This window comes from Dermacentor silvarum, chromosome 6 (assembly GCF_013339745.2).
Source record: "Dermacentor silvarum isolate Dsil-2018 chromosome 6, BIME_Dsil_1.4, whole genome shotgun sequence".
Taxonomy (NCBI): Eukaryota; Metazoa; Arthropoda; class Arachnida; order Ixodida; family Ixodidae; genus Dermacentor; species Dermacentor silvarum.
In genome coordinates, this window is record NC_051159.1 from 155,406,212 (window position 1) to 155,433,395 (window position 27,184).

General features: G+C 44.4%; 1 protein-coding gene across 5 annotated transcripts in view; it reads left to right on the forward strand.

Moving 5' to 3' along the window:
• LOC119456280 (dermonecrotic toxin SPH) overlaps nt 1–27,184 on the forward strand; it is a 139,556-nt gene that overhangs the window by 106,775 nt on the left and 5,597 nt on the right. The window contains exons 1-6 of one of the 5 annotated variants that reach the window (XM_049669694.1): nt 13,719–13,857; nt 15,038–15,235; nt 17,509–17,580; nt 17,960–18,206; nt 20,297–20,428; nt 26,776–26,898. In XM_049669694.1, the coding sequence (XP_049525651.1) occupies nt 17,521–17,580; nt 17,960–18,206; nt 20,297–20,428; nt 26,776–26,898 (562 nt within the window). In that variant the 5' untranslated portion in view covers nt 13,719–13,857; nt 15,038–15,235; nt 17,509–17,520. Of the gene's footprint in view, nt 1–13,718; nt 13,858–15,037; nt 15,236–17,508; nt 17,581–17,959; nt 18,207–20,296; nt 20,429–26,775; nt 26,899–27,184 lie in introns of those variants that run through there. The other 4 variants (XM_049669693.1, XM_037717957.2, XM_049669695.1 and 1 more) reach the window with 4 other exon arrangements.

Genomic DNA, 27,184 nt, shown 5'->3' on the forward strand with positions numbered 1-27,184 from the left:
GGGTTTGTATGTGCGATGGTGCTATGTGAGAATTAGCTTGCTCAAATAAATTTGTAGGTTAAAGCAGATCTCCCTGTTTTTCCATCGATCACAAAGCTACCACGATTCTAAACCGCAACTATCAGACTAAATTGTATTTTTCAATGATTTTGTCCTTTCGTGAGATTATTTTTAATAAATTCCCAAACCCCCCCTCCTTTCTTTCTTTTTTTTTATTGCACGTTGCCCTTCGGAATGGTGTGATGAAACATTGTGGACCTTCAAAGAACGGTGTAATGTGAATTTTTTTCATTTCAACATGCGAGATTCTAGGTTTATCCCACTCCTCAAAAACCAGGCCTAGCACGTGCTTATTTGTAGATTGCACTAGGCTGAAGCCATCGTACACTCAGGAGCATGCACAGAAAGTTTCCACGCTAAGAACTTTAGATTGCGGCTTTGCTTGGTTCAAAATAAGTACATACATCAAAATATGCTCCACTGAAAAATGTTCTGCGTAGAAATGGTTGTCATTTTTAGCGCAGAAGTCATTGAAACATCCTTTGTAGTAACGACACTCTACTTTGGGCTGCAGTTTGACAGCTATGACTGCAGCCATCCCCGTGTGGATGTAAAAAGACCACTACGAAAAAACAAATACACAGGAGAAGTGTGTTGTGATCACCAAAGAATAATATTTTACGCCACTTCAGATAAATGGACACAAAATACAAACTATAATCCCGCTAATACTCCTACAGATCTTTATCGGCTCAGCGGGTATACTTCAAAGTTCATGGTAGAAAAGCAAGAAATTGCACAGTAATGTATTGCATCTCTTATAACTAAAGAAATGCGGTCGACAAACGAGCACTTGATCGCGGTAAACGATGCTCCGAGACTGTATCGGCAAACGGTAGGCCAGTATTTCAAACCTCATTATTCTGTTATATCGTTTGTTTTGTAACAAGCCGTATGGAACATCTCGGCAATAAAGTCAACGGAACAATTTGTTCTGAAAAGCACAGGGGGAAAAGAAGCGAAAATATTGACTCTTCATGAGGTACCGGCTGAACGACGTCCGAAGAACCGCCTCTTCCTCTGCACCATTTTCAACTGTCGAAAGAAATCTCGGAGTGATCCGTTAAGTTCAGGGTGCAAGCGCACTTAATCGACTTACTGCGCAGTGGCATGGTTCCAACATCTTTGCTTCGTTCTTACGGCCAAGCGTCATCGCGATGCGATCATTCTTGTTTCGAAGCAGGCCACGCCTGTTCCCACCTACCCCGTAAACTGCAACGTCATTCTACTGAGCACCTCAGCAAGAAAGTTACATTAGGGAGCTTTAGTATAGCGAAAAACAGCAAACGCAAGGATTTAGCGTTAGCGTTAGCGTTGCGTGCTGCGAACTGCGCATGCGCAGAACGTAAACGTAGCCAGAACCCTTACGTACGTACGCTATTTCCGGAATATAGCGTTCAACGCTAACGCACGCAAGGGATTCCGTACGTAGGGCTAGATGGCGGCGCCTGTTGAAGTGAGAGCCGTCCACTTCGGATCTATCGAGTCGTCGGCGTGCTCTGTTCGGCTCATTGATTCCCCACTAATGCTCGTGTTTGCTTTACATTTGTGTGATGATGCTTCGATAGCAGCGTACAGGTGACAAATGGATGCCGTTTTCGATATACGTTCTCGATTAGCGGCGGAGTAGGCTTAACGAAAGGGTTTGCTCATGTTTGCTGTATCCGCCTCGAGATGGCGCCCAAGTGTATTTGCGTTAGCGTTAGCGTTTTGCTCCGTTCCGCTATTCTAGAACACTACCTCGTACCACGCAGTGCAGCCTTTCTTTTCGTTAACGTTGCGTCGCACGCTAACGCTAACGTAAGCGTTTTCCGCTATATAAAACTCCCTTTTGCTAATCACAACATACACGAGATTTTGTTGCGATTTAAACGATATGGGAAAATGGTATGCACAAGGAGAAAGCATGCAATTTTTATTGCCAGTAAATGCGCGTTATTTGCAACAATTGCGTGATTGACTTGTTTGCCTTGTGGATGCGGATTCACTGAAGCGAATGACAATGTGGTGACGACTCCGGGGATATTTGCTCACGCCATTTCTGAGTAAAGTTGACCAAAAGTGTCCACATTCTGTATAGTAACAAATACTGGCGATTACAGCATGGCCGGACATTTTCGTACCAACAGTCTGCCTGCGTTTTTGTCAACTGGCTTTACGTTTTCGTGTGTTGTATGGGATCTCTCTTATGAGCTGTCTTTAGTGCATTTATATCACCTGACTTTATGTCTGTCTTTTTTGTTCTTGATACTTTTCTTTTGTTCAGTAACGGCTTCATAAATAAGTTTTAGAATATAGTCGTTCTAAGTGAAATATAGTCTCTGGCATCGTTTAAAGGCGTCGATCAATTTCCAAGTTATCACGTAATTTAGTAACAAAAAATATTTGTATGGCAGATTAACAAAAATGTACTTGAGATTCTATTTGGAGTTTCAGAAGTCGCCGCTTTGACTTCACAATATTTAAATTCGTATTTCGAAAACATTTCGAATTATGCATTTCATTACACCACTATTTATGGGGTATTCATTTACAAACTAAGCTCTGACTTTTGTGCTTACAAGATTCTTGTTGCGACCATATTTTTCCCAGAAAATGTTAAAAGCAGACAGGCATGGGGAAAGAGTCAGAACGATGGTAGGCCGACTTACGATAATCATCTTAATCAGTCATTAAGAATTGCTAAATGTTCACTTATCCGATTCTCGCTGCTAATATGTTTTCTTGCTCTCATGAACATCACATTATTCTCATTTTAACATTGTGAACACCATGATGTCATGTGAAGTATTAAAATTAGGCCTCTTGATAACAATGTCTAGGCTGACCAATAATAAACATACCTCTACAGCATAACTGCGTCGCAAAAAGCCTGGGTTGTCCGACAAACAGACAAAATGATACATCTCTTTGAAGAAATAAAACCTCGGCACGTTGGTATTATACCTTGATCCAGCGTACAAAACGACAAAGTCGGTTGTCATTCTCTTCCCAAAATTTTGGGAAGGTCAGGAGTTCCACATATACTAAAGACAGTGCCGTGAGAACTCTCTCGGGACTAAATGTCACAGAATTGCAAATTTTAAGTCTAGAATTGAAGGCTAGATTAAGCAGGGTCAGTCAAAGCTTCAAAAAAATTATTTGGCTTCTTTATTTTTTCAGGAATTGAGTCAGATAGAATTAGAATAAAGTTTTTAACAAAAATATTCAGTTTATCAATATGAGTGCCAACTCGTTGTGACGATATTTTTAAATTCCAAATTTCCTGCGCCATATTTCTCGTAGTTGTCAGACCAACTCGTTCAAGCTATAGAATTATAATACAGCAATGCCCACTTTATCTCTAGGGCGGAAAGCTGCGACGATAACGCGTTTCGCCGCATCAAAAGCTGAAAATGAATTGAATGGACACCAGAAGCTGAACAACTGTTCACACCAGCTAACGTGGAGCACCAGGACCACTACGCATCATTTTTGACGCTGCACTACGTATTAATACAGAGAAGTAATAAATTCCCACGGCCAAGGCTCAACCACGGTACAGCCACACGAGACGGAAACGGAATCCATTTTTCAACTCTACCCAACAGTTTCCGCCTGCTACGGCGTACACCGAATGAAGAAATTCCGAAGAAACACGAACAAACCAGAAGAAATTCCGAATGAAGAAATAAAGGCACTGCGAAACTCGCCTCTCAGTGCGTGCACTTCGGGCAAGGCGCGAATTATAATGAGTGGTTTAGCAACGAGCGCTGCTAGCTACTGACCATTTATTTCCCGTGCTTTCAAGAAACGTCTCATAGACGCATCCTCAAAGTGAAGAACGATCATAAAACCGTAAAAGGCACTATGCAAATGTCGTAAAACGTCGAAGCCAACTGCGAGTCTGAAGTTCAAATGGTGCAGCAAGCCCGAACAAAGAAAGTCATTGATGACAACACTTCTAGTTGTGGATCACTGGTGGCCCAAACGCTGTGGCTTAGAGCTATAGGCATGCGGAAGAAAGCTAGTGTGGAAATAAAGAAATAAAAAACGAGCAAGAATTCTAGGAGCAGAGCAATTATTATTAGCTGTTGGCACCGCATGGCGCGTAGTCCGCAGATCACTCACGGCAGTGTTTCTTGAAACTATCAACTGATTCTGAGTTTTCAGTTTTTTATCTTAAAAATGCAGCCGTGCCTTGTGGCTGAACTGTCCTGAACGCACATCAAGTGCACAGTAATGGGCTCAAATGATTAAGGTAATTTGCGAGAAAATATTATATATATATATATATATATATATATATATATATATATATATATATATATATATATATAAGGAGAGCCGTGATTTTCTTCTCAGTAAATAGTTGTGTAGTCGTCCTTGATTAAGTGAGGTAGGAAATAGTACCGGGCCCTTATTTATGCTAGTTATGAAAGTAGCATATTTATGAAAGAGTACTGCTAAATGAGGTATTGAATAAATAACCGAAATAAAGGCTTAGAAAGAAATTGACGCCCAGCCCCCACATAAAATACGAGCCTATGACAAACTCTGCCTGACTGTAGCCTTGGCGTATGCTTCCGTGGCTTGCACGAAGCTTATTGTGGAGAAGATTATCTCGTCCCCAACCACTCGTGTTGTGACTTCTACTCACGTTGCGTTTGCTTCATCTTGCTTTCTTTCGTTATTTTTGTGTTCGCTCCTGAGCAGACCGTTGAGTGGCTTAAGGTACACAATACGGCTATCTAATCTCTGAGCTAGGCTCCATGCTATAGGAAGACGCCGACCGTAGTGGCCGTATAATGGCCGCTGTCGTCACTTCCTTCCGGTCTTCTCGTAAGGACGTAGGCGACCGGAAGAAGAAGAAACCGCGAAGCCACGACGCAGCAGCTTACAACACCAATGTGACTCAGCGAACGCGCGTGGTTTCTTTGTGCTCTGCGTTTAATCCTGCGTGCGCCCACAAAAATTCATGACGCGGAATGGCTTCTCTGGCGGACGCGTATTCCAAGCAGCTTCATTTTAGTTCAGCCTTGGTTGAGTCAGCGGTTAAGCAAAACGGCGTGCCAACCGAGTTCGGTACTTTCAAGGTCTTTTAAATATATGCGTCAGGCGGGGCACACTCTACGCAGTTTCTACCGTGTACAATCGATTCTCCAACGTGGAGCTCACGACTAGTTGACGTGCGAAATCGTGGAACTTCACAAGTACATGAAATAAGAAAAGGTACCAAATTTCTCTGCAATTCTTACCTGGCCATTGAGAGATCACTGAAAATGATAACGCAGACGAGGCTGCTTGAGAGCATGAAGATGAGAATGGCGCTCCTATTGCACTTACTAGAAAAGACACCGCGAGACAGCTTTGCCACCTGGCACGCACACTTTATTTGAAAGAGTGGAATAGTCTAAATAAAAGGTGCACCAGACTACAGCGAATTAAGCCCTTCGTTTTAACTCCGACTTCCACCCGCACTGCACGTGAGGCAACGCTGCTGCGTTGTCAGCTATGGTTACGAGTTGCCTTCATGAAGCTTTACACAACACAAGAGCGCGTCGAACCCTTATTGGGCTGGTAACTTCGATTTGATATGCAATGACAAGCACACTCCAAATCATTACGACGACAGCTATTCATGCAGGCACTACTCGAACACCGACCCCATCGCTTGTCGGCCCATAAGGCAGTGAAGGAACTGTTGTGCTTCTTGAGGACCACTGGCTTGTGCCAACGTCATTGACGGCGGGGTGCCGTCCGAGCGCGTGCACGCATTCACCGTGTATTCCCTTCCTCTCTTTCTCTAATCTTTCTGCTGACGTTTTCCCTTCCCCCATTTAAGGGTAGCCAACCAGTTACTTTTCTGGATAACATCCCCGCCTACCCCTGCCTCTCTTCTTTTTCTCCCTCATTCTATCTCTCTCTCTCTCTCTCTGTCATTTATTGCCATAGTCACGATGACACAATGTTACCCTGGTTTTATTTTATGTCGACCTAGTTTGTATTCTAGAAGAATTATTTGTTGTGCTAGTTGATTTCCGTAGCTAAACAAGGAACTTAGCTCAATAGAACACAGACACAAGAAAGGAAGACAAGGACAAGCGCTACGTCGGTGACTGAAGCGCTGCCGAGGATACACACAAAAAGTGACCTGCACTGCCAATTGTGGAGGCTGCGGGTTCGGCTCCCACCGGCGGAAAGTTATCGTTCGTCCACATTCATTTCCCTATTTTCATTATTTTGTACATTTTAATTTCTACCACCGCTAATTTCCCCGATGCCCACCGTTGCTTCATTGTCTGTTAGCTTTATATGGTCATTCTATATATATATATATATATATATATATATATATATATATATATATCAAGCCGCTGGGGCTGATGGCCATAACATTTATGTGAAATCAGGCAGCGTTTCTCAGACATTTACGGACATGGTTACTGACATTCTCAAAACCACAGCTATAAGTCGAAATGTCCTCTAAATGAGCTTGCATTAATTACTGTATTTTTTCAGCATGGACGTATTTACTGGTGGTACTAAGTTAATAAACTGATGTGAGAATGAATGTATAATAATATATTTATAATATATTTAAAACCTAACGTTTCTAAATGTTATATTTATGATTAGATAGCATTAATGTGCTGCTAAGCCCGAGGTCAGGGGATTGAATCCCGACCACGGCGGCCGCATTTCGATGGGGGTTAAATACTAAAACACCCATGTACTCAGATTTAGGTGCGCGTTAAAGAACCCCAGGTGGTCCAAATTATTCCGCAGTATCCCACTACAGCGTACCCCATAATCAGATCGGGGTTTTGGTACGTAAAACCCCACAATTTAAAATTTGAAATAGCTTTATTGTTTATAATATCTAAGAGGGCACATGTGAATTTAATACGTCTTGGATCAATGAAGACAATACGGAAAAAATATTGTCCACGCCTAACACGAATCAACGACACCGTCGCTGTACCTACACGACGTAGCTGCTGCGGCTGCTGCGTCGGAGCGCTTATTTCGCACGCAATTCCGGCAGGAACACGATTCAATATGGTTTCATTTCGAAGAACCTCCTCCTCCAAAAAAAGTTTCCATCCCGAAAACCGTGCAAGATAGAAACTTGCGTTGTTTATATGCACGCCACTACGATGAGACCATGGAACGGGACACGCATGACCTGAACATACGCGTTACCCAGATCAGATTTCATAAGTTTGTTTCTCTTCCTGCGATTTCATTTCAATTCAGGATTCCCTACCGCCCGTATATTTGATTATATTGCATCGCGGATGATACAAGCCCGTTGTCTTTCGCGTGGTGTTTGCGTTGATGCGCCTGTGGTGTTTCGCTCATCATTTCCTACCTGAATTTTCTTGCCTTGTTGTGCACCCTATTTTATTTTATTTTGTTTTGTTGTGTTTTGCCAGCGCGACCCGCTGCGTGGTGCACGGAAGCGCTCATGCGTTCCCTTCTACGCGCCAGGAGCGGCAGGTCACAGGTCTGCCTGCATACGAAAGTCTAGCTTTATTTCAGACCTTGTTTTACGTGCGTATAACCTCTCAGTTTAGGTTATACTGTGCTGCGCGTTCAGTTCATACACAGCACAGCGCTTGCACTGAATGATTACATAGGCTGCCTAGACACGTATAGGTGCAAGCGTCTTGCAATCTGCATAGCATACAGGTCAAAAAGCTTCCAGTAGAGCGGTCTACGTGCTTCTTGTAGAGAGGCAAATGAAAGTATAGAAATTACATTCTGTTGGCCATGTATTTGAGATTACCCCCTGAAGAAGCCAGCGTGTCAATATTTTTCTTTGGAAGACTGACGTTGCCTAAAAGGTAGAGCAAAAAAGTCGTAGTTGTAAAGAAAGTCAGCAGAAAGTAGTATAAGAAAGAGTATAATCCTGCGACTCTGCTTAAAGTGTGAGCACTTCATGAAAACTCACTGACGCCTAAATACGTAAAACAGCCGGTGCATCCATGAGTGCAGACTAAATGTTGCTCATTTATTCCTTTTTCGTGCACTTATTACGTATATCTGACCACAAAGAACGACTACTGTTGTGCATATGGTTAAAACTATGTGAAACGCTTTTGCTTTCATGAACTTATTTTCGATATACTTCCACCAGTTTCACGCTCTAGTCGACGTGGAGTTTTATGTGTCATTCGTGGCTTGTGTTTTCTGAGCGGCATTTATTTTAGCTGCTCAAGTTATGCTGGCTCTACTGCAATGCTGGAATGTGTAGTAAAATTTGTATCTCTTAGTGGCTGATCCCCACAGTTCTGCATTCTTCTCTAACGAAGTAGATAAAAGAAAGAAAAGGTCTTGTCCACTTCAGGCTATGTTTACTGCTTTCCATATCAAGGACCAACACGCCATTTCGCTATCACAGCTGTCATGGCTGTGCTGTAGGCTTACGCGATGAGAATATAAGCACGCGGGAAAAAAATCTTTAATAAAATGTTCATTTTGTGCACTGTAGTGCGTTCTTATCCAGCATAAGCATAAACTATTTTCGATTGCCCTTTCACTCTTTCGTGTAAAAAAAAGGAGGTAAAATGTCTTTCTGTGTTGGCATCAGCGCAGGCAAAAATATCAAAATCAAATCATTCTAAACGTTTTATGCAAATCACAATTTATGAGATAGCGAAGGCGCGTGCTGGTGAACGCGTCATGGGAAAATAGTGCCCCTGGGAGCATGAAATATTTGTAGCACCGAATGCTCGTGGTTTTATACGCGAGAAGGCCACCGAGTGCTGCAGGAAAACCATTGCAACATCGTCCGATATTGTAAGTGCAAGTATTTCTTGGTTTGATGCATTGCTGATATGTATTACTCTTATTTTCCTGGCGTTCGAGTGCGGGGTCATATATTTGCATTTACTGGTCACAAAAAATACAGCAATAATCGCGATTTGCGGAGTTTTACTTTTTTGAAAACCCCGTGCAACGTGAAAGACGGTGCTAAGAGGAGCATCTATGTTAGAGAAAACAAGGCTTTGTTGCTGTTATATACACTTTTTTTTTCGCTATACCGTTTGCGGTTCGCGAGTTATCGTGGTGGCGGGCACTATATTTTTTTTATTTTCGATATTAATGCATGTTTCAGTACATTGCCTCGTAGGCTTCGGTTGATCCTATAGACGCACTGATACTTTTCATGAAGTAGATCACTGCAATAACGTTTCTCGTAAAAATTCCTTGGTACAGGTCCAGTGGATTTGTACCAAGGCAATTATATACGTATTATCAGAACTCAGGAGCCCACGGATTTAGCCAGAGTAACTATGTGCATAATAAACATTCGATCGGCTTTGTGTTATAAGGACATCGCAAAAGGCGACACCGGTAAATACGACATAATACGCGGTACTCCCATAGCTTTCGTGTGTCTCTTTTTTTCTGCGCTCTGCTTGGTTATGAATTCTGACCGAATTAATTTAATATCCCGTATAATTCAGTTATAGGCGCTCTATAAATGCTTCGATGCCTGAAGTGCTATCCTGCCAATTATTATCTTGTTCGATTTTCCGTAGCCGCTGTGCCCACAGCTGGTAGAATAGCCGGATCGGCTGCTTGAGGTACTTGGTTCGAACCGCGCCACCTGATACAGGCTGGCTAAGTGCATCTTCCCCCCTTCCCTCCCACCCCCTTCCTTTTTAGTCTTTCTAGAGCTGCGCCGTTTGTCAGACGTTTCGTAGAGAGTTTTTGCTTACTTACAAAAGCTAAAACAAAGAAAAAAGGCACAATACTTGCGATTTAATACGGTCATCGGTGGTCTCTTATCAGATCAACCATCCATGAAACTTAATTAACACCGAATTTGGTGGAAGATGGCTATTGGTGTGGTAAAGGTTCTGCAAGAAAGCACAATACACAAGTATAATGTGAATCGCAGGGGTTTTGGGTGCATTTCTTTCTTTCTTTGCCTTATATAAGAAGCTTGTTAATATAATGCTAAGTCGAATCCCAATGAACGTTTATAATCAATAGGTTTTGACTAATATTTTATAATGGAAGGCATTTAGGAGCCATTGAGCTACCAGATAAAGCGACGGAGCATTCGGCCTCTTCAGATTTAAAAATGATATTGCATAATTAAAACAGTTGCTTATAAACATCTTTGAGTAGTTGACGCAAACACTCACGATTTCGTATCCTTAGGGTTGTTGACGGTATATCTAATACTTTTCTCTCACCTCTCGTCTGCGCCAGACACATTTATCACAATAAAGCTTCACGTCCTACGAGCCACAAGTTCATGCTTCAAGAAACCTACGTCATATAAGTCAACATGCACTTTTTAAGCCAACTTGTTCTCATGAAAAGCTGCCACACTGAGCCCGAATGTGGCGTACGTGAAGTTCCTTCCTGAATCATGGCACATTTGCTTAATGGTTTGCCATTCTGGTATCATTTTTCTCAATCATTTGCGACAGTTATAGCGCAAATATTTAAGCTATTTTCAGCACAGCTTCCAGGCCAGTTCCTCCGAGGGCAATAGAAAGGAAAATAGGAAAACAGCCCTGCTTTACAACTGCTTCTATTTCTCTGTTTCCTGGAATATAAATGTAACTTTTGTCACTCCTTCGTGAAGATGGTAGCCTCTGGGTAAGGCGCTTCTGCACGAAGTTCAAACCCGCCGTGGACATGAATGATTTCGTTTTGAACTCGCGAGCGATCAATCATGGACACGATACATTTATCTTTCTCACAATGTGCCCAGCGAGCGCGCTGTTGGCAACTGGTAATCTGTAATAAACACGGCTGTATATTCAAACAGAAAAAAAAGAAATGAATTTTTACCGGAAGATGTGTCGGAAGTGTCGAGTATTTGTCCCTCTCTTGTATTGCTCTCCCAAAAGTAAGGCGTATGACAAATTGAAGATAAATGAACATTCTCAACTTACTGCTTCATCAATTGGTGAAACATTTGCCCTTTTAGTTTTGTTTTGCTCACAAGTACACTCGTTTACATGCACGCTTTACAGCTCTCAAGACGTGAAGATGTAGAACGCTTTGCGGCCCTCCAGTGTTTATAACCTTATCACATTAATATATGTGAGCAATAAAACATCAGGGAAATGTTTTGTGCATGGCGATTAAGAGAGAAGAAGGAAAGCCAGGGAGGTTAACCAGATGGGAACATGCGGTTCGTTCTCCATGACTAAGGTGGGGAAAATAGGGTTTGGAAAGAAGAAAATAGACAGAGAGAGAAATAACAATAAAAATAAAGTAACATGAAGGGCGTTCCAATTAAACGCGTTCACACGGACCGGTGGATCTCAAGGAGCGCAGTAGCACTTGCACGGCCTTCTGATGCGATGATAAGTCCCGTTGATGTAGAATGTTTTTATTCCTGACGAAAACCAGTCATCCAAATGGTTGAGCACGACGGAAAGCGATTGTCTGTGCACACTGTACTGCGGGCACTGCCACAAGACATGACGAACAGTTTCATCTTCACCGCAATGACCACAGGCTGCGGTGTCGACCATCCCTGTGTGGAACGCGTAGGCATTGGTAAACGTGACGCTCAACCATAGCCTACACAAAAGAAAGAGTAGTGAGGCACTAGTGAACGAAAAAAAAACAATATCTCAAGTTAGCGCTGGTGTTTACGTTTTTTTTTTTTCTACAACAAATGCAGTGCCCACACGTCCTGTATATCCGCAAGTGAGACACAAATGAGGATGAGTCGGCATTCGCTTGTGTCAATTCGGCAGCGGTCGCCCCATAACTCGCCGCATATGCGTCAGACGCTGCCAGCGAGCAGCGCTGATCAAATTACTGGCCATCGATCTCGAAGAAACTGCTCAACGAAGACAAATGGCCGGAGAAGCAATCGAAGATGCACTGCTCGTGTTTTGCACTCAGTTGTGTTTTTGCCGGTGCGAGATCCGAAGTGACTATCTTGTCCTTCCCAAGATCTCTGTAGGTACAAGTACAAGACATATTTGCAGTTGGAGTGAAGAAGACGTACAGTGTGGCATACACTAAGCATTTTAACACTCTTATGGGTTTATAAAGGGTGCTTGGCTCGTCTCACGACTAGCATCTACACCGTTTAGGGTAAGATCAGATAGCTGATGGGTACAAACGAAGCTTCTTTTTTGTGTAACTTTTTGTGGCACATTAACGTGTTAATAGGTGCGAACATGACACGAAAACTGAATGCAATGAACTCGAATAGCTATCACTGTCAAACTCTCGCGTTAGATATTTCTGTGTGCACTGAGTGGCCAGAATAAATACGCAATTTTAAGTGTTTTTCTCACTGTTGGTTTAGTTTGAGCTCGCTGTCATCTGCAAATAATCGTTTTATAGCCGTAAGAATAAGGGTAGGATAGGAATAAACTTTATATGTCCAACGGTTATGGCTGTTGTTGCCCGGGGCTAGGCTGCCAGGGGTCCATCGCCGGAGAGAAATCTTTCCGAGATCCTCGGCAATAGCCCTGGCCCGCTGGACGGCCCACTCCTGGTCCTCGGGTGCCTCGCTGAGGAGGGCGGCTTGCCATCCTCAGCGAGGCACATCGAGCAAAAAACCATATGGTAGACTAAGTGCGTAACCGTCATTACAAATGACATACTTACAAATGGGCTCACCGAACTTAAGCGGGCACTGAGGTTTGTTACGTGAGAGCACGGCTGCCCTTGCTCTCTTGATGGTCCTCTCAATCAGCTGATTGAGTGAATTACAATGATGGTCGAAAAAGATTGCAAACATTTCCAGATTTGTAGCTAATGTCTCTGTCTGCATAATGTGTTTCACTTTCTGCATCAAGACAGCTTCTGTTAAGCACTGTCTGATTGGGTGCCCGCAACATGACCAGCAGCGAGGGATCCTTCGCACTCATCCGAACGCTTTAGATGGGCCTCCTTTCTTTCTACTAAAAGGGCTTGGTCCCTCGTCATGCTCTAACACACAAAGAGTAGCGCTAAATGTTTTACCACCGGATTTTCTCGTGGACGTATTAGCCTGGCGTATTAGAAGCGTGGTGGCGCCCTCTCTTGCCGTGCGGTGGTATCAGCCGTACGTGCTAGAAGCGTTTTTAATGAATTTCTGTTAATTAATTCGATAAATTCATCAGTACTCGTGTATTTTATATTATTCTTAATCTAGTTAGTTTAATTTTACCCGGTTTTCCGCTGGTATTGGCATGTTTTGGCCCTGTGTTGCGCTTGTGTTTTCTGGGCGTGACAACATGACACATTAGACGCCGACAGCCGGGCCCCTAAAGTGCTCCGCACTTAAAAACGAGGACATAAGAGACTCCAATGTCGCAACTTAGTAACAGGTCCTGATATTTCTGGATGAGGGTAGTAATAGCCATTGCCTCCGAAGGTGTACTATATGCACGCCCATGCACACGCACATATGTATACGTAATGTTCGGTTCGACATAAGGCTGTGGGTCGACACTGCATGCAGGGAAGCTGGATAAAAAAAAAACTTTTTTTTTAATCCAGCGGCCGTGCCTCATGCATCCAGAAAGTAAAAAAAAGTGTCTCTATAGCATTGTATTTTGAACGTCACGCTTTCACTAAACAATGGCTGTTCCTGCGCAGTTCCAACAAAAGATTCTTCACTTCTTTGGGAAAGGAGCAATTGTCCTGCTTGCACCTTACTTTTCCTCGCTATTGTGGGGTGCAGCACACAGCTGGCAACTATCAAATTGGCCTCGTTGACGACAAATTAATGCATATTCAGCCTCCGGTTTTCGGGCCACGTATAGCTGCGACGAACTGACGGCGTTGTCGACAAAGAAGTAAGGAGGAACTGCAAGCTTAATCACGGTTGAGGTAAAGGAGGCGCGTGTTTACTTATATATGTTTGTACTTCTATTTTAATGTTGAATTTTAATGGCGCTAGTTAGACTCATTTGTACCATTATAGAAAATTATCATCGCTGATACTTCATTGTAGGTACTACAGTGCTCAGCGATTCAAACGCGATACTCGGAGCGCATGGCTACCGCCGCTTTTTACGCCACTGATGGGCCTTGTGGACCACGAGCTAATGGATTTTGGTGTACGATGAAGACGAAGCCGAGAGCCGTTATGACGCGTTAGGAGTGCATTTTATCCCCCCAGCGATTAACCAGCGCTCTCCGGCGGGGCAAAAACGCCAGCCGTGAAGCGGTCCGTTAATCGCCGTTTGAATCGCCGAGCTCTACAAGTACACGCGGGAAGGTCCTCTGGCATAAAGGCTGCTTCCTTACGCAAGATTACTAGATGCAAATAGTCGCATCTATTCGGCACTATTAATTAGCTAGTGCGCTGTTGTCGTTTTTGCTCTGAAAGTTGGATAACGTGACACCGCTCCGCTTCGCTCGGTAGCGCTCGCAAGGCTTGCGATGAGCCATATTACCATAGAGAAAGAAAAAAAGGTAACTTTTTTTCTTTCTCTATGGTATTACTGCGAGATTTAGAAGAAATTTCTCGGCATTTCTTTTATCCAGGATCCTTGTGCTTTGTCATCGACAATCACTGACTATCGTAATAAATGAGTTACTTTGGAATCCTCGGGAAGCTACATTTTAGCGCTCGTTGCTAGGGACGCATCCTGTAGCTCATGCGCCAAGGTTAAGACCCTCGGACAGAAATGGGGACGCAGTCTGTTCCACGCAAAAAAAAAAATATTAAGTTAGGAGGTTTTATAGCTTGCCTCACCTGATTATGAGGCACGCTGCAGTGGTGAACTCCCGTGTTAATTTTGACCACCTGCGGTTTTTTAACGAGCACCTATCTCGAGTGCACGAGCGTTCTTGCATTTCGCCCACATCGAATTGCGCCCGCGGCGGCTGGGAACGAACCCGTGACCTCGACCTCAGCAGCCCAACGCCATAGCCACTGCACTACCGCGGCAGGTCTTCGCGAGCCACGAAGGCCCTGCTGTTATAATTACGCCAGCCAGGTCTTATAGACATTCTTTGAACTTTTGTTAGTGAACTCAGCTTGATTTCTTTTATTTATTTCCAGCCTATTTTTCATGCTTTTGTGGGCGTCTTCCTTTCATCTCATACCAAGAAGGGGGCCAACAGATGGAGTAGCAGACTGTAGTATTAAAGTTACAAACAGGGATAAGGGGCCTCAGTATAAGGCCACTCAACGTTTCGATACGAGGACCTATCTTCGTCAAAGGCGGCTTCGTCATCCTCGGCAGGTCCGTTTTAACAGGTTAGTAGAGCGACGTCACGTGCGGTCATTCCAGGTGGCGGCTGGCTGTAAAGGGAGCGACTGAAAAGAAAAGGAGCGCTGTCGCTTGATGTCTCTAGGCGTGGTTTCTAATACGAGGGGACAAGGGCGCGAAAGTGGGAAGGCAGCTGGAAAAAAGGACATAGAAGTTTGTTGAAGAAACGAGAGAGATTAGGAAGCCTTCAGAGAACATCTCATTTGAAGTAACCAATCCTGCGTAGAGCAGGGCTGACATTTTCAACTTCCATTAAAATATCTATTTCTCTCAATCCCGCTATGCGCGTTTGTTTGGGTCGGTGTCAGTGTATGTTTTCCGAAAAGGCAATGAGCTGCGCTAATTATACTCAACCACGTTTTTACTATGGCGACAGATCCGTAGTGGCGTCGTCGCATGCTAACATCTTGTGAGAGGTCTGCGTGCACGATGCTCGGGTTTTACGTGGTGTTTCTTTTTGTTCTTCTTTTTTTCCTTTTTTGTAACACCATACAGTACTTGCAAACGTCGCCTATGGCAGATAGCGTAATTGTATTCCTTGAGCTAGATTACTTGAAGCGGTGGACACAACTTGTACGAGAAATCGAAACGCATATCAGATTCACCAATAAAAAATTTAATAAATTACCTTACTTCACAAAGTGTTTACGAATTTTGCCCGGTGAGGTTCCGGGCGGTGAGGTGAGGTTTTGCGCGGTGAGGTGAAGAACGACTTCTAAGGATCTGACAGGTTTTGTGATATAAGCCCTAAAGCTTGCGGTAAAAATACTGTGATTTCCCACTAACTGCACTTATAGAAATCGCAACAATACTTCGGTATTTTTCTGCTTACGAGTGCTATCCAGTACCCCTCCCAGGGTTACAAACGCATAAATACCCAAGAATATGGACTTTGGGACAACCGGCCACCGTTGCACAATTGGTAGTACATCGCACGCATAATGCGAAGGTTGTGGGTTCCTCTCCCACCGGCGGCAAGTTGTTTTTTCGCCCACTTTCATCTGCTTTAAATTTGTCATTTCTACACTTCCATTCCTGCCTGTGTCATGTAGCAGTCTACTGTCTACTCTAAAAGCAGACACTACTGCAATGGCAAAGAAGATGCGTAAGCGACTAATTACGAAATTTTTTTAACTTTCAACTAATTGCTTCATTGCATCGCAAATTGCACTTGAGGAATTGTAGCAGGTGAGTTTGCAGGTACTGTCAACCTAGATATAATTCTGTGGAATGCCGACCCCATAAGCCATTGCAGCAGAGGGCGACGACAACACCGCTAACGTTTTCAATGTACAACTTTCACAAGAAGCTGTAGCCTGAATTGGTATTTGTTGTGCTGCATGGGATTCTAGTCTGTGATAGTGTGCGGTGATAATGACCGGCTGTGACCGTGTGTCTGTGCCCATTGTCTCCATCGCAACTTTATCTTTCTACCTCACCCACCCCCAATCCCAAATGTAGGGTAGCAAACTTTATTTGCATTTCTGGTTAACCTCCCGTCCCTTGCCCTTCCTTCTTTCTCTTTCTCTAATGATGACACCAGTTTCTAAAGTGCACGAAGTGTGACACCATTTCCAAAGTGTGACACCAGTTGCCGAAGTTTTCGACTAAATTTATTGGTAATCCCGTTATCACTCGGCTTCAATTCTAAAATTGCATTTTGTTACTAGAGCAAGTGGACCAAAAGTGCATATTCTACTGCGAGCGCTTATTTCAAAACATGTGCTATAGTTTCGAAATTCCTTCCAAGGTAATGTGCATTGTGAACTAAATGACTACAATTCGTTATTTGTTGCATGTACACTAAAGTAATAAGTCAGAAAGTTGAGTAGTGAAATGTTGTATTTAGACAATTATGCACTTTTGATTTCATGCGCAAGTAATATCGGCATCTTCGAGTAGTCCAGATAAGTGAGTAGGTGTGTGTGATCTACCCCGGGGCCATTTTTTTCTGTAACGTTAAAACAATACACCTGCCATATTGAAGCCAGTGCGAGAAAAGTACCGTATGCAAATTGCTCTAATAGCACGTAACTCCGAAGTAGTGGTGGCGTACCAATTGAATTATCATTCCGTTTCCTTCGCCATTCCTCACGGATCAGACGCCTCCTCGATTTCGTTATCTCATAGATCTGCGATTCAGAGCGGCGTATGGAAAAAAAAAACACGACGTTATTCGACTCCAAGTGTTAGCTGTGCTACATTTTAAAAAATTTGACAATGAACAATGGATTTTTTCCCCTTTTTTCACATCTTGCAGGTGTGTAACGTCATGACATTCAGGAGCTTACTGGCAACTTGTCTTCTTCTCACAAGTCTGTTTCTTGCAGGGGTAAGTGGAACGCAACAACAAAGTGCGTGTCTAGAAATGAAGTTCTGAACTAGAAACGTCTATGTTAATATTAGGCGGCAGTGCTGGAATATTAAATGAGTCTCTGCAGTTTCACAACTTGAAATCTCTTACTTCGAACATTAGACACGCGACCCGACAAACTCGTGTTTTACTAATGAGCAACTTCTGCTTATAAATTGATGCCTGTTAATCAATAAGATAAACATATGCAAAGAAAAGAAAGATTCCTTATTGAACTGTTGGCATATTGTACAGTATTTTCGAGAAAGCGCGGCTTGGCTCATTGACATGGGCGCTCACTTCTGGATGCCCGCAATCATTGCGATGGCGCTCATTACGACTTCTCTCCTTATTGCAGGCGCAGCAAATTCGAGACAGACGACGACCGTTCTTCATTATCGGCCACATGGCCAACACTATGGAAGAAGTGAATGCGTTCTTAAAAGACGGTGCCAATGCCGTTGAGGTGGACACTGAGTTTGCCGATAACGGCACCGTGCTCGGGACATACCATGAAACCTTTCCTTGCGAATGTTTTCGGGTCTGCGGCAAGCGAGAAAAAATCAAAACGTTCCTATCGCACATCCGCGACATTACTGGCACGCGTAAGTAGAAAGTTACGTGATTATATATTGACTAATATGATAAATTGCATGCACAGTGCATATTTGGCAGAAAGTGGCTCACAGCCAGTAATACCGTCTAGGTAGCAAAAATAATTAAATAAAATGTTTGGGCTCAGCCTAAATATCCGCTTCTTTTTTAAGATCCTGATTCTACAACATGGACGCAGGCATTCAACGGCGCACATTGAAAAAGAGGCACAGTTCTTTTCAGTGCAAACGATGTACAAGTTGCAGAAACGAATGAGAAAACAAACTTGTAAAGCTAATAAGGCAGTACATAAACCATCGAGTTCTATATCTGAAAGCATGAACAGGCTACCACTTCGTGCACGTCAAATTCAGTATTTGTTTTCTATCAGCACTCTTGATTATTCTTCACATTGAAAAACAAAGCATCGACTAGCATTTATGTCGAAAAAAGCGCTCGACCGCGCTATATACCGTTAAGCTTTAGAACTTTCGAGTCATATACGGACAATGTTTTAAAATGTGTAGTTTAATTTCGGGCAACTGAAATGCGTAATGTAACTGCTGAAAAGAAACAGCTTTGCTGGAAATTGGGTAGTGATTTAGCAAGATCGCACAAGTCTGCGATTTTTATTTTTGAGCCTTCGTCGGTCGCCATCGGTGCGTCGGTGTTGCGATTGCGGACGTCACAGGACAGCGTGTGTGCCTGAAGTTGTTTTCTTTCTTGGGAAATTTGTTCTGATATCAAAGAGCTTGGTAATTTTTGAATTTCCTTCGCAAGGTCAGACAGTCAACCGGCATTTTTCTTTATTTTTTTAACGTTCAGGGGCCCGATTCGTTGCATGATGCATTTCCAACAAAGCGCCCCCCATCAGTGGAGCTCAGGCGAGTCGCACGGAACCGCAGCGACTCTCCCGCGAACAAATCAGTGAGCGTGCTGCACTTTCTGGCAAAAATGAGGCAAAAATGCTACCTGACTCACTCTATACTCTCCGTATATTTCCACTTGCAGCTTATCTCCAAAACTGAAGCGAGACCTTGAAGGAAAGCGTTTTAAAAATGTAAATGAGTCAAAGAAAAAAAACGACAAAAGTACTCGATCAGAGGCACCAATTTGCAGGAGTGGCTGCATATTTTGAAACGATGTATAAAACGATAGGACAAGTTTACTGCTTCTTGTCGAGAGTACTCTTGAGGTGATTGATGTTTGGCAATGTTCGAAGAAATGTTATAATTAGAAAAAAAACAATTAGAAACAAAAAACAAAAACAATGTATTGCTGATATTGGCTTGGAATATGCTGAAGTGTTTATCAAGTCGTCTGGCAGTAAACGTACATCTACGACACAGCGAGCATTTCTCTTTGTCAGTCAGCTGCATTAGTACCATTCAGTGTGCCACTCAAGTCACACATGCAGTCCAAGGTGTCACTGAATAACCAAGGTGTCACCTTCACATCGATGTGAAATCCCAGGATAAGTGACGTTTTTTTGTTTGTTTGTTTTTTTTGTTTTTTTTTTACACTGCCGCAGTCTTTGGACTATGTTGAACGGGGTAACTCGGAGACCATTTCCCGAGACTTTTGTACCATGGCCCCGTGCGTCATATGCTTACAAAGCAGCCAGGGCGCTAACTGACTTAGTGAATGGAATTCTGTGGTTTAACGTGCAAAAACCACGATATGACTCGTCGACTTATTGAAATCGACTGGCGTAAGTGACAAATTGTAGGCGTGATGGGCGGTCTCGCGTGTTCCCACAGCGAATCCTTCCCTCCCTCCACTTCATTTCCTCCCTTCAATCCCCTTCCCCCTGCGTAGGGTAGCAAACCGGTTACGCTTGTCCCTCCCAGTCCTTCCTTCTCGTCGCACGGTGACTTCTTTATTTTCATGAAAGAGTGGTGCCTGACAGTTTCACGTTTAAGAAACCTTAGTTATTTCTCCACGAAACACCAACACTAAAAACTTGGAGACAGGAAATTTCTCACGTAAACCCAATTCTCGGAAAACAACTGGCACGTCTTTGCACGCACGATAAAAAACCTTTCAGAATGATTGGGTGTCACTTCTAGAGCTCGAAAGTATGCGACGATTTCTATTGCAGCAAGCTCGCCGTACGCCGGAAAAATGATACTTTTATTCCTCGACTTGAAGACCTCCAAGCTTCCCGCCTCCTCCAAGTTCACGGCCGGACTGACCCTTGCTGAAAATCTTGTCCACCATCTCTGGTATGGCGGTGAGTCTCACTTTTCTCCCTGTAGCGTTTGGCAATGAAGGTATTTGCACGAAAATTCGCAATAAAGAAGCTCATCATATATATGTAAACCGAATTTCTCGTACAACGCAGTTGAACCTCTCGAAAAAAAAAAAGATTTTTTGCGCTGCTTCTGATGCTGAAAATGATGGTGATCATCATGATCATGATGGTCATGATGACGATGGCTTTGGGATTGCTCGAGGTCACGGGTTCCATTCCGACCGTGACAGCCGCATTTCGATGGGAGTGAAATACAACAGCGCTAGTGCACTTAGATTTATATTTATGTTAAAAAAACACCAGGGTGTCAAAATTAATCCTCCACTATAGTCCGCCACTATGGCCCGCCTCATAATGCGGTCGTGCTTTTGGCACGTACACCCGGCCACAAAAGCTTACGGACCACGGGCTCTCAGAAAGCGTTCAATTCCCGAGCAGCCTGTAGCCGTAGCCAGTAAAAGTGTATACGATAATGTTGTTAGCATATTCCAGTCGATGCCGGAAATGCAAATACCAGGCTGCGTTGTGACGCTGCGGAGATATTCAGCTTTTTCTCAGATTTCATGGTACGTGATATTTTGTGGATGGATATAAACCCCCATAATTCGATTAAAGTTTAACACTTCTGCCACGATGCGATATGCCATGTGAGGCAATGATAATGCTCAAATTTCTCAGGGATAATGAACAATGGCACACAACAGCGCCTCAAGCAACACGTCTCACTGTGTATTACTCAGACAAGCAGCAGTGGTGCACGCATAGCAACGTTTACCATCAACTCATCACTATCGTATTGTGAGTTGATGGTAATAATTAAACGCTGCAGAAATTAAACATTTGCGGTCCACATCACCGCTAATTATCGCGAATCAAAGCAAACAGCACAGAAATGTTCGCTTACGTTGATTTCGACAGTGCGTGGGAGCCGGATATTTTAGGTTCGAAGCACCTCATGCGCTCGGGCTGTCGGTGTCTCCTGTCGTAACGGTAAGCAAGCGGCTCGTGCTCGCGCTCGGCACGCGCTCGTGCCACTGCTCCCGCGTTCGTCGTCGTCGTCATCGTCGTCTTCCACAGCTGGCTGCGTTGCCGCTCATCATTGCAGTACCACGGCGGCTGGATAAAAAAAAAAGTGGCAGTACAGTGCCTAGAACGTAAGTATATTCTAGGCACTGTAATTGCAGCGTAGAATTTCACTTCTCTTCTGTCGTCGTAAAGGGGAGGCCGCGTTTACGGGGTTATGAGCAAGTGCTTAAGGAAGTATGACCCCATTAGCGGTGCATCACTCAATGCTTCAACCCTACCCAGGTTTCACGTTAGTGGAGCTGTATTTCGTTCAATGGGTCATTTGACACTTACGCATAAAGCGTAATTCAGCGCTTAAACCGAGCCTACGACTTAACTCGCGCTAACTGTAATAACCAATAAATGCCCACACCGCCATGGGGTCATACTCGTGCCAGCCAGCGGCGACGTGCGCCGAGCCAAACGCCGACTTTTTTTAGGGATGAAGCGCCTTAGGGCCGAGCTTTGTCCCCCCCCCCCCCCCCCTTCGGAGTCGTCCGTAGCTCTGGTTTGCATGGAGTCCGCTAGGGGCTCTGCGGTGCACAAGGGCGTTCGTTCCCGACGCGCGCTCTCTCTCCAGCCATGGATGCTAACGGTCGGTGCACAAGGGCGTTCGTTCCCGACGCGCGCTCTCTCACTTCAGCCATGGATGATAACGGTCGCTTCTGATAATGGCGCGCCCGCTATGGATGAAAAGGCAAGAGTGGCAGCTCAACTGCAAGCGGAGTCGAGGGCTCGCAAAGCTGCTGCAGCACGGTGACGCCAGCATGCGGACTCGGAGCTGAGGGCTCGCAAAGCTGCAGCATTACGGCAACGCCGGCAAGCGGACCCGGAGCTGAGGGCTCGCGAAGCTCGCGCTTGAACCGAGCATGGGCGCCACCAACCTCAGGTAGAGAACGCTTCCGGCGTTTCGCCGCCGCTTCCCGCGCTCTCGCCGCCTCTGGGTCCGCTTGCCGGCGTAGGGTGATTCACGGTTACCCGAATGATCCCCCGGTGCTTCGGCCACTCGATCATCATTCACTTCGTGCATATGCGGTGTTTTTTTCTCGGTTTTGAAGACACGGACCTTAGGGATTTTGAACGGACACTACAAGTCCCTGTAGTGGTCGGCAGGTATCTAGGTTACTTGTTCTGATCACACCTGTTGTATTGTTATTGCTTTCTTAGTTCCCATTCTATTTAGTTTATCGCATCCGTTTTATTGCTGTTCTTCTAGATCACAGAAGTTTTTTCTTTGCGAACGCTTGGTTTACTGAAATCCGCTTCTTCGTCGTCTAGTAAATATTAGGCTCGAGCACGTTGGGATTACCGGGAGAAAAACAATACAAAAAAACAAAAATGAAGTTGTTTGCTTGGGACGTTGCGAGTCTTAAGACGAACCCCCGTTCCGATATATATACGTCGTCACAAAAACGGCAAAATCTATTAGTGTACCGCTTATCACTTTCACGCAAAGCGTTTCTTTCTCATTGAAATGCAAGATCGTATGGAATGAATAATGCGTATTTTATCACGATGTAGAGGGTAACCCTTCGGAACTGGTGCAAGTTTCAGAAATGCTTTATTGAATATACATTAACTGCAGCGCGACAGAAAGACAACATATGGAAACGAAGTGAACCAACAGAGCACTTTTCTTCATTGGTTGGTGCCACAAAAGTTTGCATCAGTCTATGTACACTTGAAGCTATATCGCATTCGTGTCGCGATTTGGCCCAATTCACCGCACCGTTTCATTATACGGCGCTGGCTGACTGAGTTAGTTGTGAGTGCGATATTACTATTCTGGTCGACTGTTACATCGCTGGCATCTTGTGCAATACCAAAAATGACATGAATAAACGCGTATTCTACAACGCATTCAAATCTGTCAGATTTGCAGCTCACGATAACGGTCTTTTTTTTTTCTTTTTTTATATATTTTTTATTCAGATCAGTTATAAATTCAGATATTGACTTTCTCAAAAATTCCGGTTTTAAGAGCACTTTTGTAGGGCGAACTACCTAGGCACCGTGACACTGGCATAAGGTTAGCTACAATTGAAATGAAAGTTGCGAAACGTAGACTTCAACCCAAAATGTCAGACGGAGAAAATATTTAACAGACAAAACCACCTAGCTTGCAAAAGCCGTCCCACTCATTTAACGAACATTGAAATAATTCATAGCTGCGTCTACTTTCTTGCAGGTTGTTGATCTTTTCATCTTAGCCATTCTCTTGCAGTTCATGTAATGGCATCATTTTGTGTTCATCCACCTGCAAACGACCATCTACCTGTCGATTACCTCCCAGTGGTTGTCTATATTCTCGGTTTAGTTCATGCGCGTCTCTGCCGTGGCTTCGCATACCTGTAAGCACAGCTGAGCGCATGCGCAGCCGCGCACCCTGCTTTAGACGTAATCCAAGGATGGACCTTGCGTAATCTGCCGCGTGCGCAAAGAGTGGGCGTGCCGAGACGGCGTGACATCATGTGAGCTGTCTTCCCGCATGTTTAGTATTGGAGGTTGCGTAATCTCGAATTTCGGAGACCCGTTGAAACGAGAGGCAGACGAAGCATTCGCTCCCCGCTGCCGGCGCTTTTCATGATAGCGTCATACCAGTGCGGGTGACGCTATCAGCCGCGGGGGAAGCGTGTACGCGAAAGCGTGGCTCGCTTGGCTTAATTCGCTCCGCCGACGTGAAGATATAGTCGACGTGGAGTGAAACCGAACCTTTCGTCACCGACTATCAAATGAAATAAAATGAATTGTTTTTCGCGTTCATTTCTCATATTTTCATTTCCTCTATTCCCTCCTCCTACAGGAGTAGGCAGGCGTTGTGCCCCTCTCGGTGGCAGTTGTCAGCTTGCTGCCTCCTTAATCCCTTGTGTCCTTGTGTGTATGTGTGTACAAATCAAATAATAATAATAATAATTCGCATTTAGATTTGGTTTTTTAGATTGGCCTATAATTCGTGAAATCTTGCGGCCCCTTTCCGTGTGCAAAAAATCGGTCGGCGACTGTACTTATTTGCATAAAAGGTCGAATTTCAACACGACTAAACTTCAATATAGCGACGCAAATTGCCAATTTTATCGACGTCGTTATGTCGAGATTTAAGTGCATTTGGGCAAATGAAAACCTAATGACATTGCGCGTTTTGTAAGGACGTGATTGACGCGGCTGCCTGATTGGCGACTCCGGTGCTGGTGGCTTCTTTGTCGCTCACACGCGGGCTTCGTTCTATAGAGTCGCGCTTACGAGCGCCACGTTTCAGAGACGGATACGCGTTGTGACGTCCTTTCTTAGTATTTGCATACCTCGAAGACGAAAGAAAAAATTTGCCTGCCCTTCCCCTACCGGGAACAGGGGGGCACGCGAAGCTTGTCGTACCTTCAGTATTGGGTGTCACGTTCCCTGGCCTCGGGGTTCGCTGCCCTTCGTTGACGCTGGGCTTCGGTAAGACGAGCTTATAACGTGGGATCTGCTGCCTGCCGCTGTAACCGAGCCTGGGCTTGGGCTGCCTTAAACGCAGGATCCGCATGGTAGCGTGAGCCTACTCCCGGCGACGTTGACGGCGTTTCTCGTCGAAAGCGGCCTGTTCCGCCGCCGACCGAACAACGCGAAGCCTTCCCATCTGTTCGCCGAGCAAGCACTGAAGCTACTAAGCACTTCGTTATGAGAAAAGGAAAGGTTAGCGCTATCTCCTGCAGCCCTTGAGGGAGCACGGCTTAGCGCCAACGGGGAGGGGAGAGTGAGAGAAAAAATGAGATAGGAGAGGATAGGTGTAGATGTCGCCATGGCAGGAGCGAACCAAATCGGCAGGCAGCAACACGGTCACGCCGTCCGGGGGTAGGGGCCTTGTCTGCTGGTGTCAGGCCTGGTGCGGAAAGCCAGTCAAAGGCCGATTGGTTGGGCAGGTCTGGAAGAACTGCGGTGAAAGGAAGCAGCACTGCTGGGGGTGTTAGAGGGTTGTCAAGAGCCCCGCCAACTCTCTGAATGACGTGCTCTGAAAAGGACACCCGACGCAACGCCTGAGAGGCCCTTTCCTTCCCTTGCCCTCCCCCGGGTGCGCGCCCGCTCCTAATTGGGCACTCCAGTCACGTGTTACGGGCGTGCGCTTCACCCTTTTCACTACCGGTCTATTAGCCATTCCCGCCATTTTCCTTCACTTGCACGAGACTTGCGAGTCTTATTTTTACGGTCACACCTTCAACGGCACCGACACTTGTGAGGCTACACAAGCTTGGCTTGAAAAACTACCTTCACAGAAAAATCTACTGTATACGTCTGAGTATGATTGACGTACTTCCAACGAGGTTATAAGTCAAGCGAAAATGTAAGCGGCCGGGATTTGGACCCTAGACCTCGTGCTTAGCAGCGCAGCAATATAGTCGCTAAGCCACCACGGAGGGTATAATCAAGGTACAGAGAGTGCTAACTTGAGAATTCTTTTATAAGGATCGATTTGAGTCGAGGGTACGTCGTTTAGAAAATGATACTGGCCTTCAGTAGAGTAAAACAAGATAGAGGCTCATGGGAAGCTGAAGGCTTGAAGTGAATAACAGTTGTAGAACAAGAAATGTCGCTGAAGCCATCGCGTCGACAAAGGGACTTGTCTTCAGGGCAGAAACTGCTTGCGTCAGCAACTGTCTGCGTCATAGCACCAAAAGCAGTTGTGGAAGAACAAGAACCGTTGTGGAAACGTCAGCTTCAGCGACATTCCTTGTTCTACCGATGTTATTCACCTCAGAAGAGTAGAGCTTTAAGAAGAGGAGCGGTGTACGCACGCGTAACGGACACAGTAAGCGTTAAAGAAAAAGAGAGAGAGAAAGCAAGGAGAGTAAAGGCAGTGAGGTCAACCAGACGAGCGTCCGATTTGCTACCCTACATTGGGGGTAAGGGAAGGGGAATAAAAATATGAAAATGAAACGTAAACGAGCCCTGGGAAGAAACGCATTACTCTAAACAAGTAAGTGACAAAAGTTTATAAAATTTTTACATTGCCCCGCGTACGTCGCCATAGAATTGATCCATGCTACGGCATTCTGCGCTTTAAAAAAAAGCGTATAGGTGCGTCTTATAGAAATGGCTTGGCAGTACTAAATCCGTACTTTTCTATAATTCACTGCTGTTTTTAAGGGTATAAAAATGACGTGCAGTCATTTTCACTAACTGTATTTTGTGCTAATCGGTTTAACCTTTGAACAATGCTTAACATTGCAGAACAGTGACCTTTCCCATATTTATTTGCCATACTCATTTGTACACTTTCTATGCAGTGTCTAAAACATACCGTATGAACGTCTTGCTTTCCATCGGATATGTTGAAGACAAAGAAGTTCTGAGAGGAGCCATTAAGTATTTGAAGCAGAAGGAATATTCCGATTTTTTGCACAATGTTGGTAAGCCATAGACTCCATTTATCGGAAGATTGCAAAAGGAACGATAAAAGTACAGATATCATTCAGTGCTCAAAGTTCTTTAGTGGTTTACAATGTAGAAAACAGTCTTGATACGCCTCTTTATACATTAATGTTGCGAATCAGCTAATGTGCTTGGAGCATTACGAGAGAGCAGAAAACCTATAGAAAAAAACGTAATTTCTACCGCACACAGTAAGCAGACGAGATCTATAATCTTGCCTAAATCTCCCTGGTAGTACTGTCAAGCCTTCTTTTTATTTTGCGA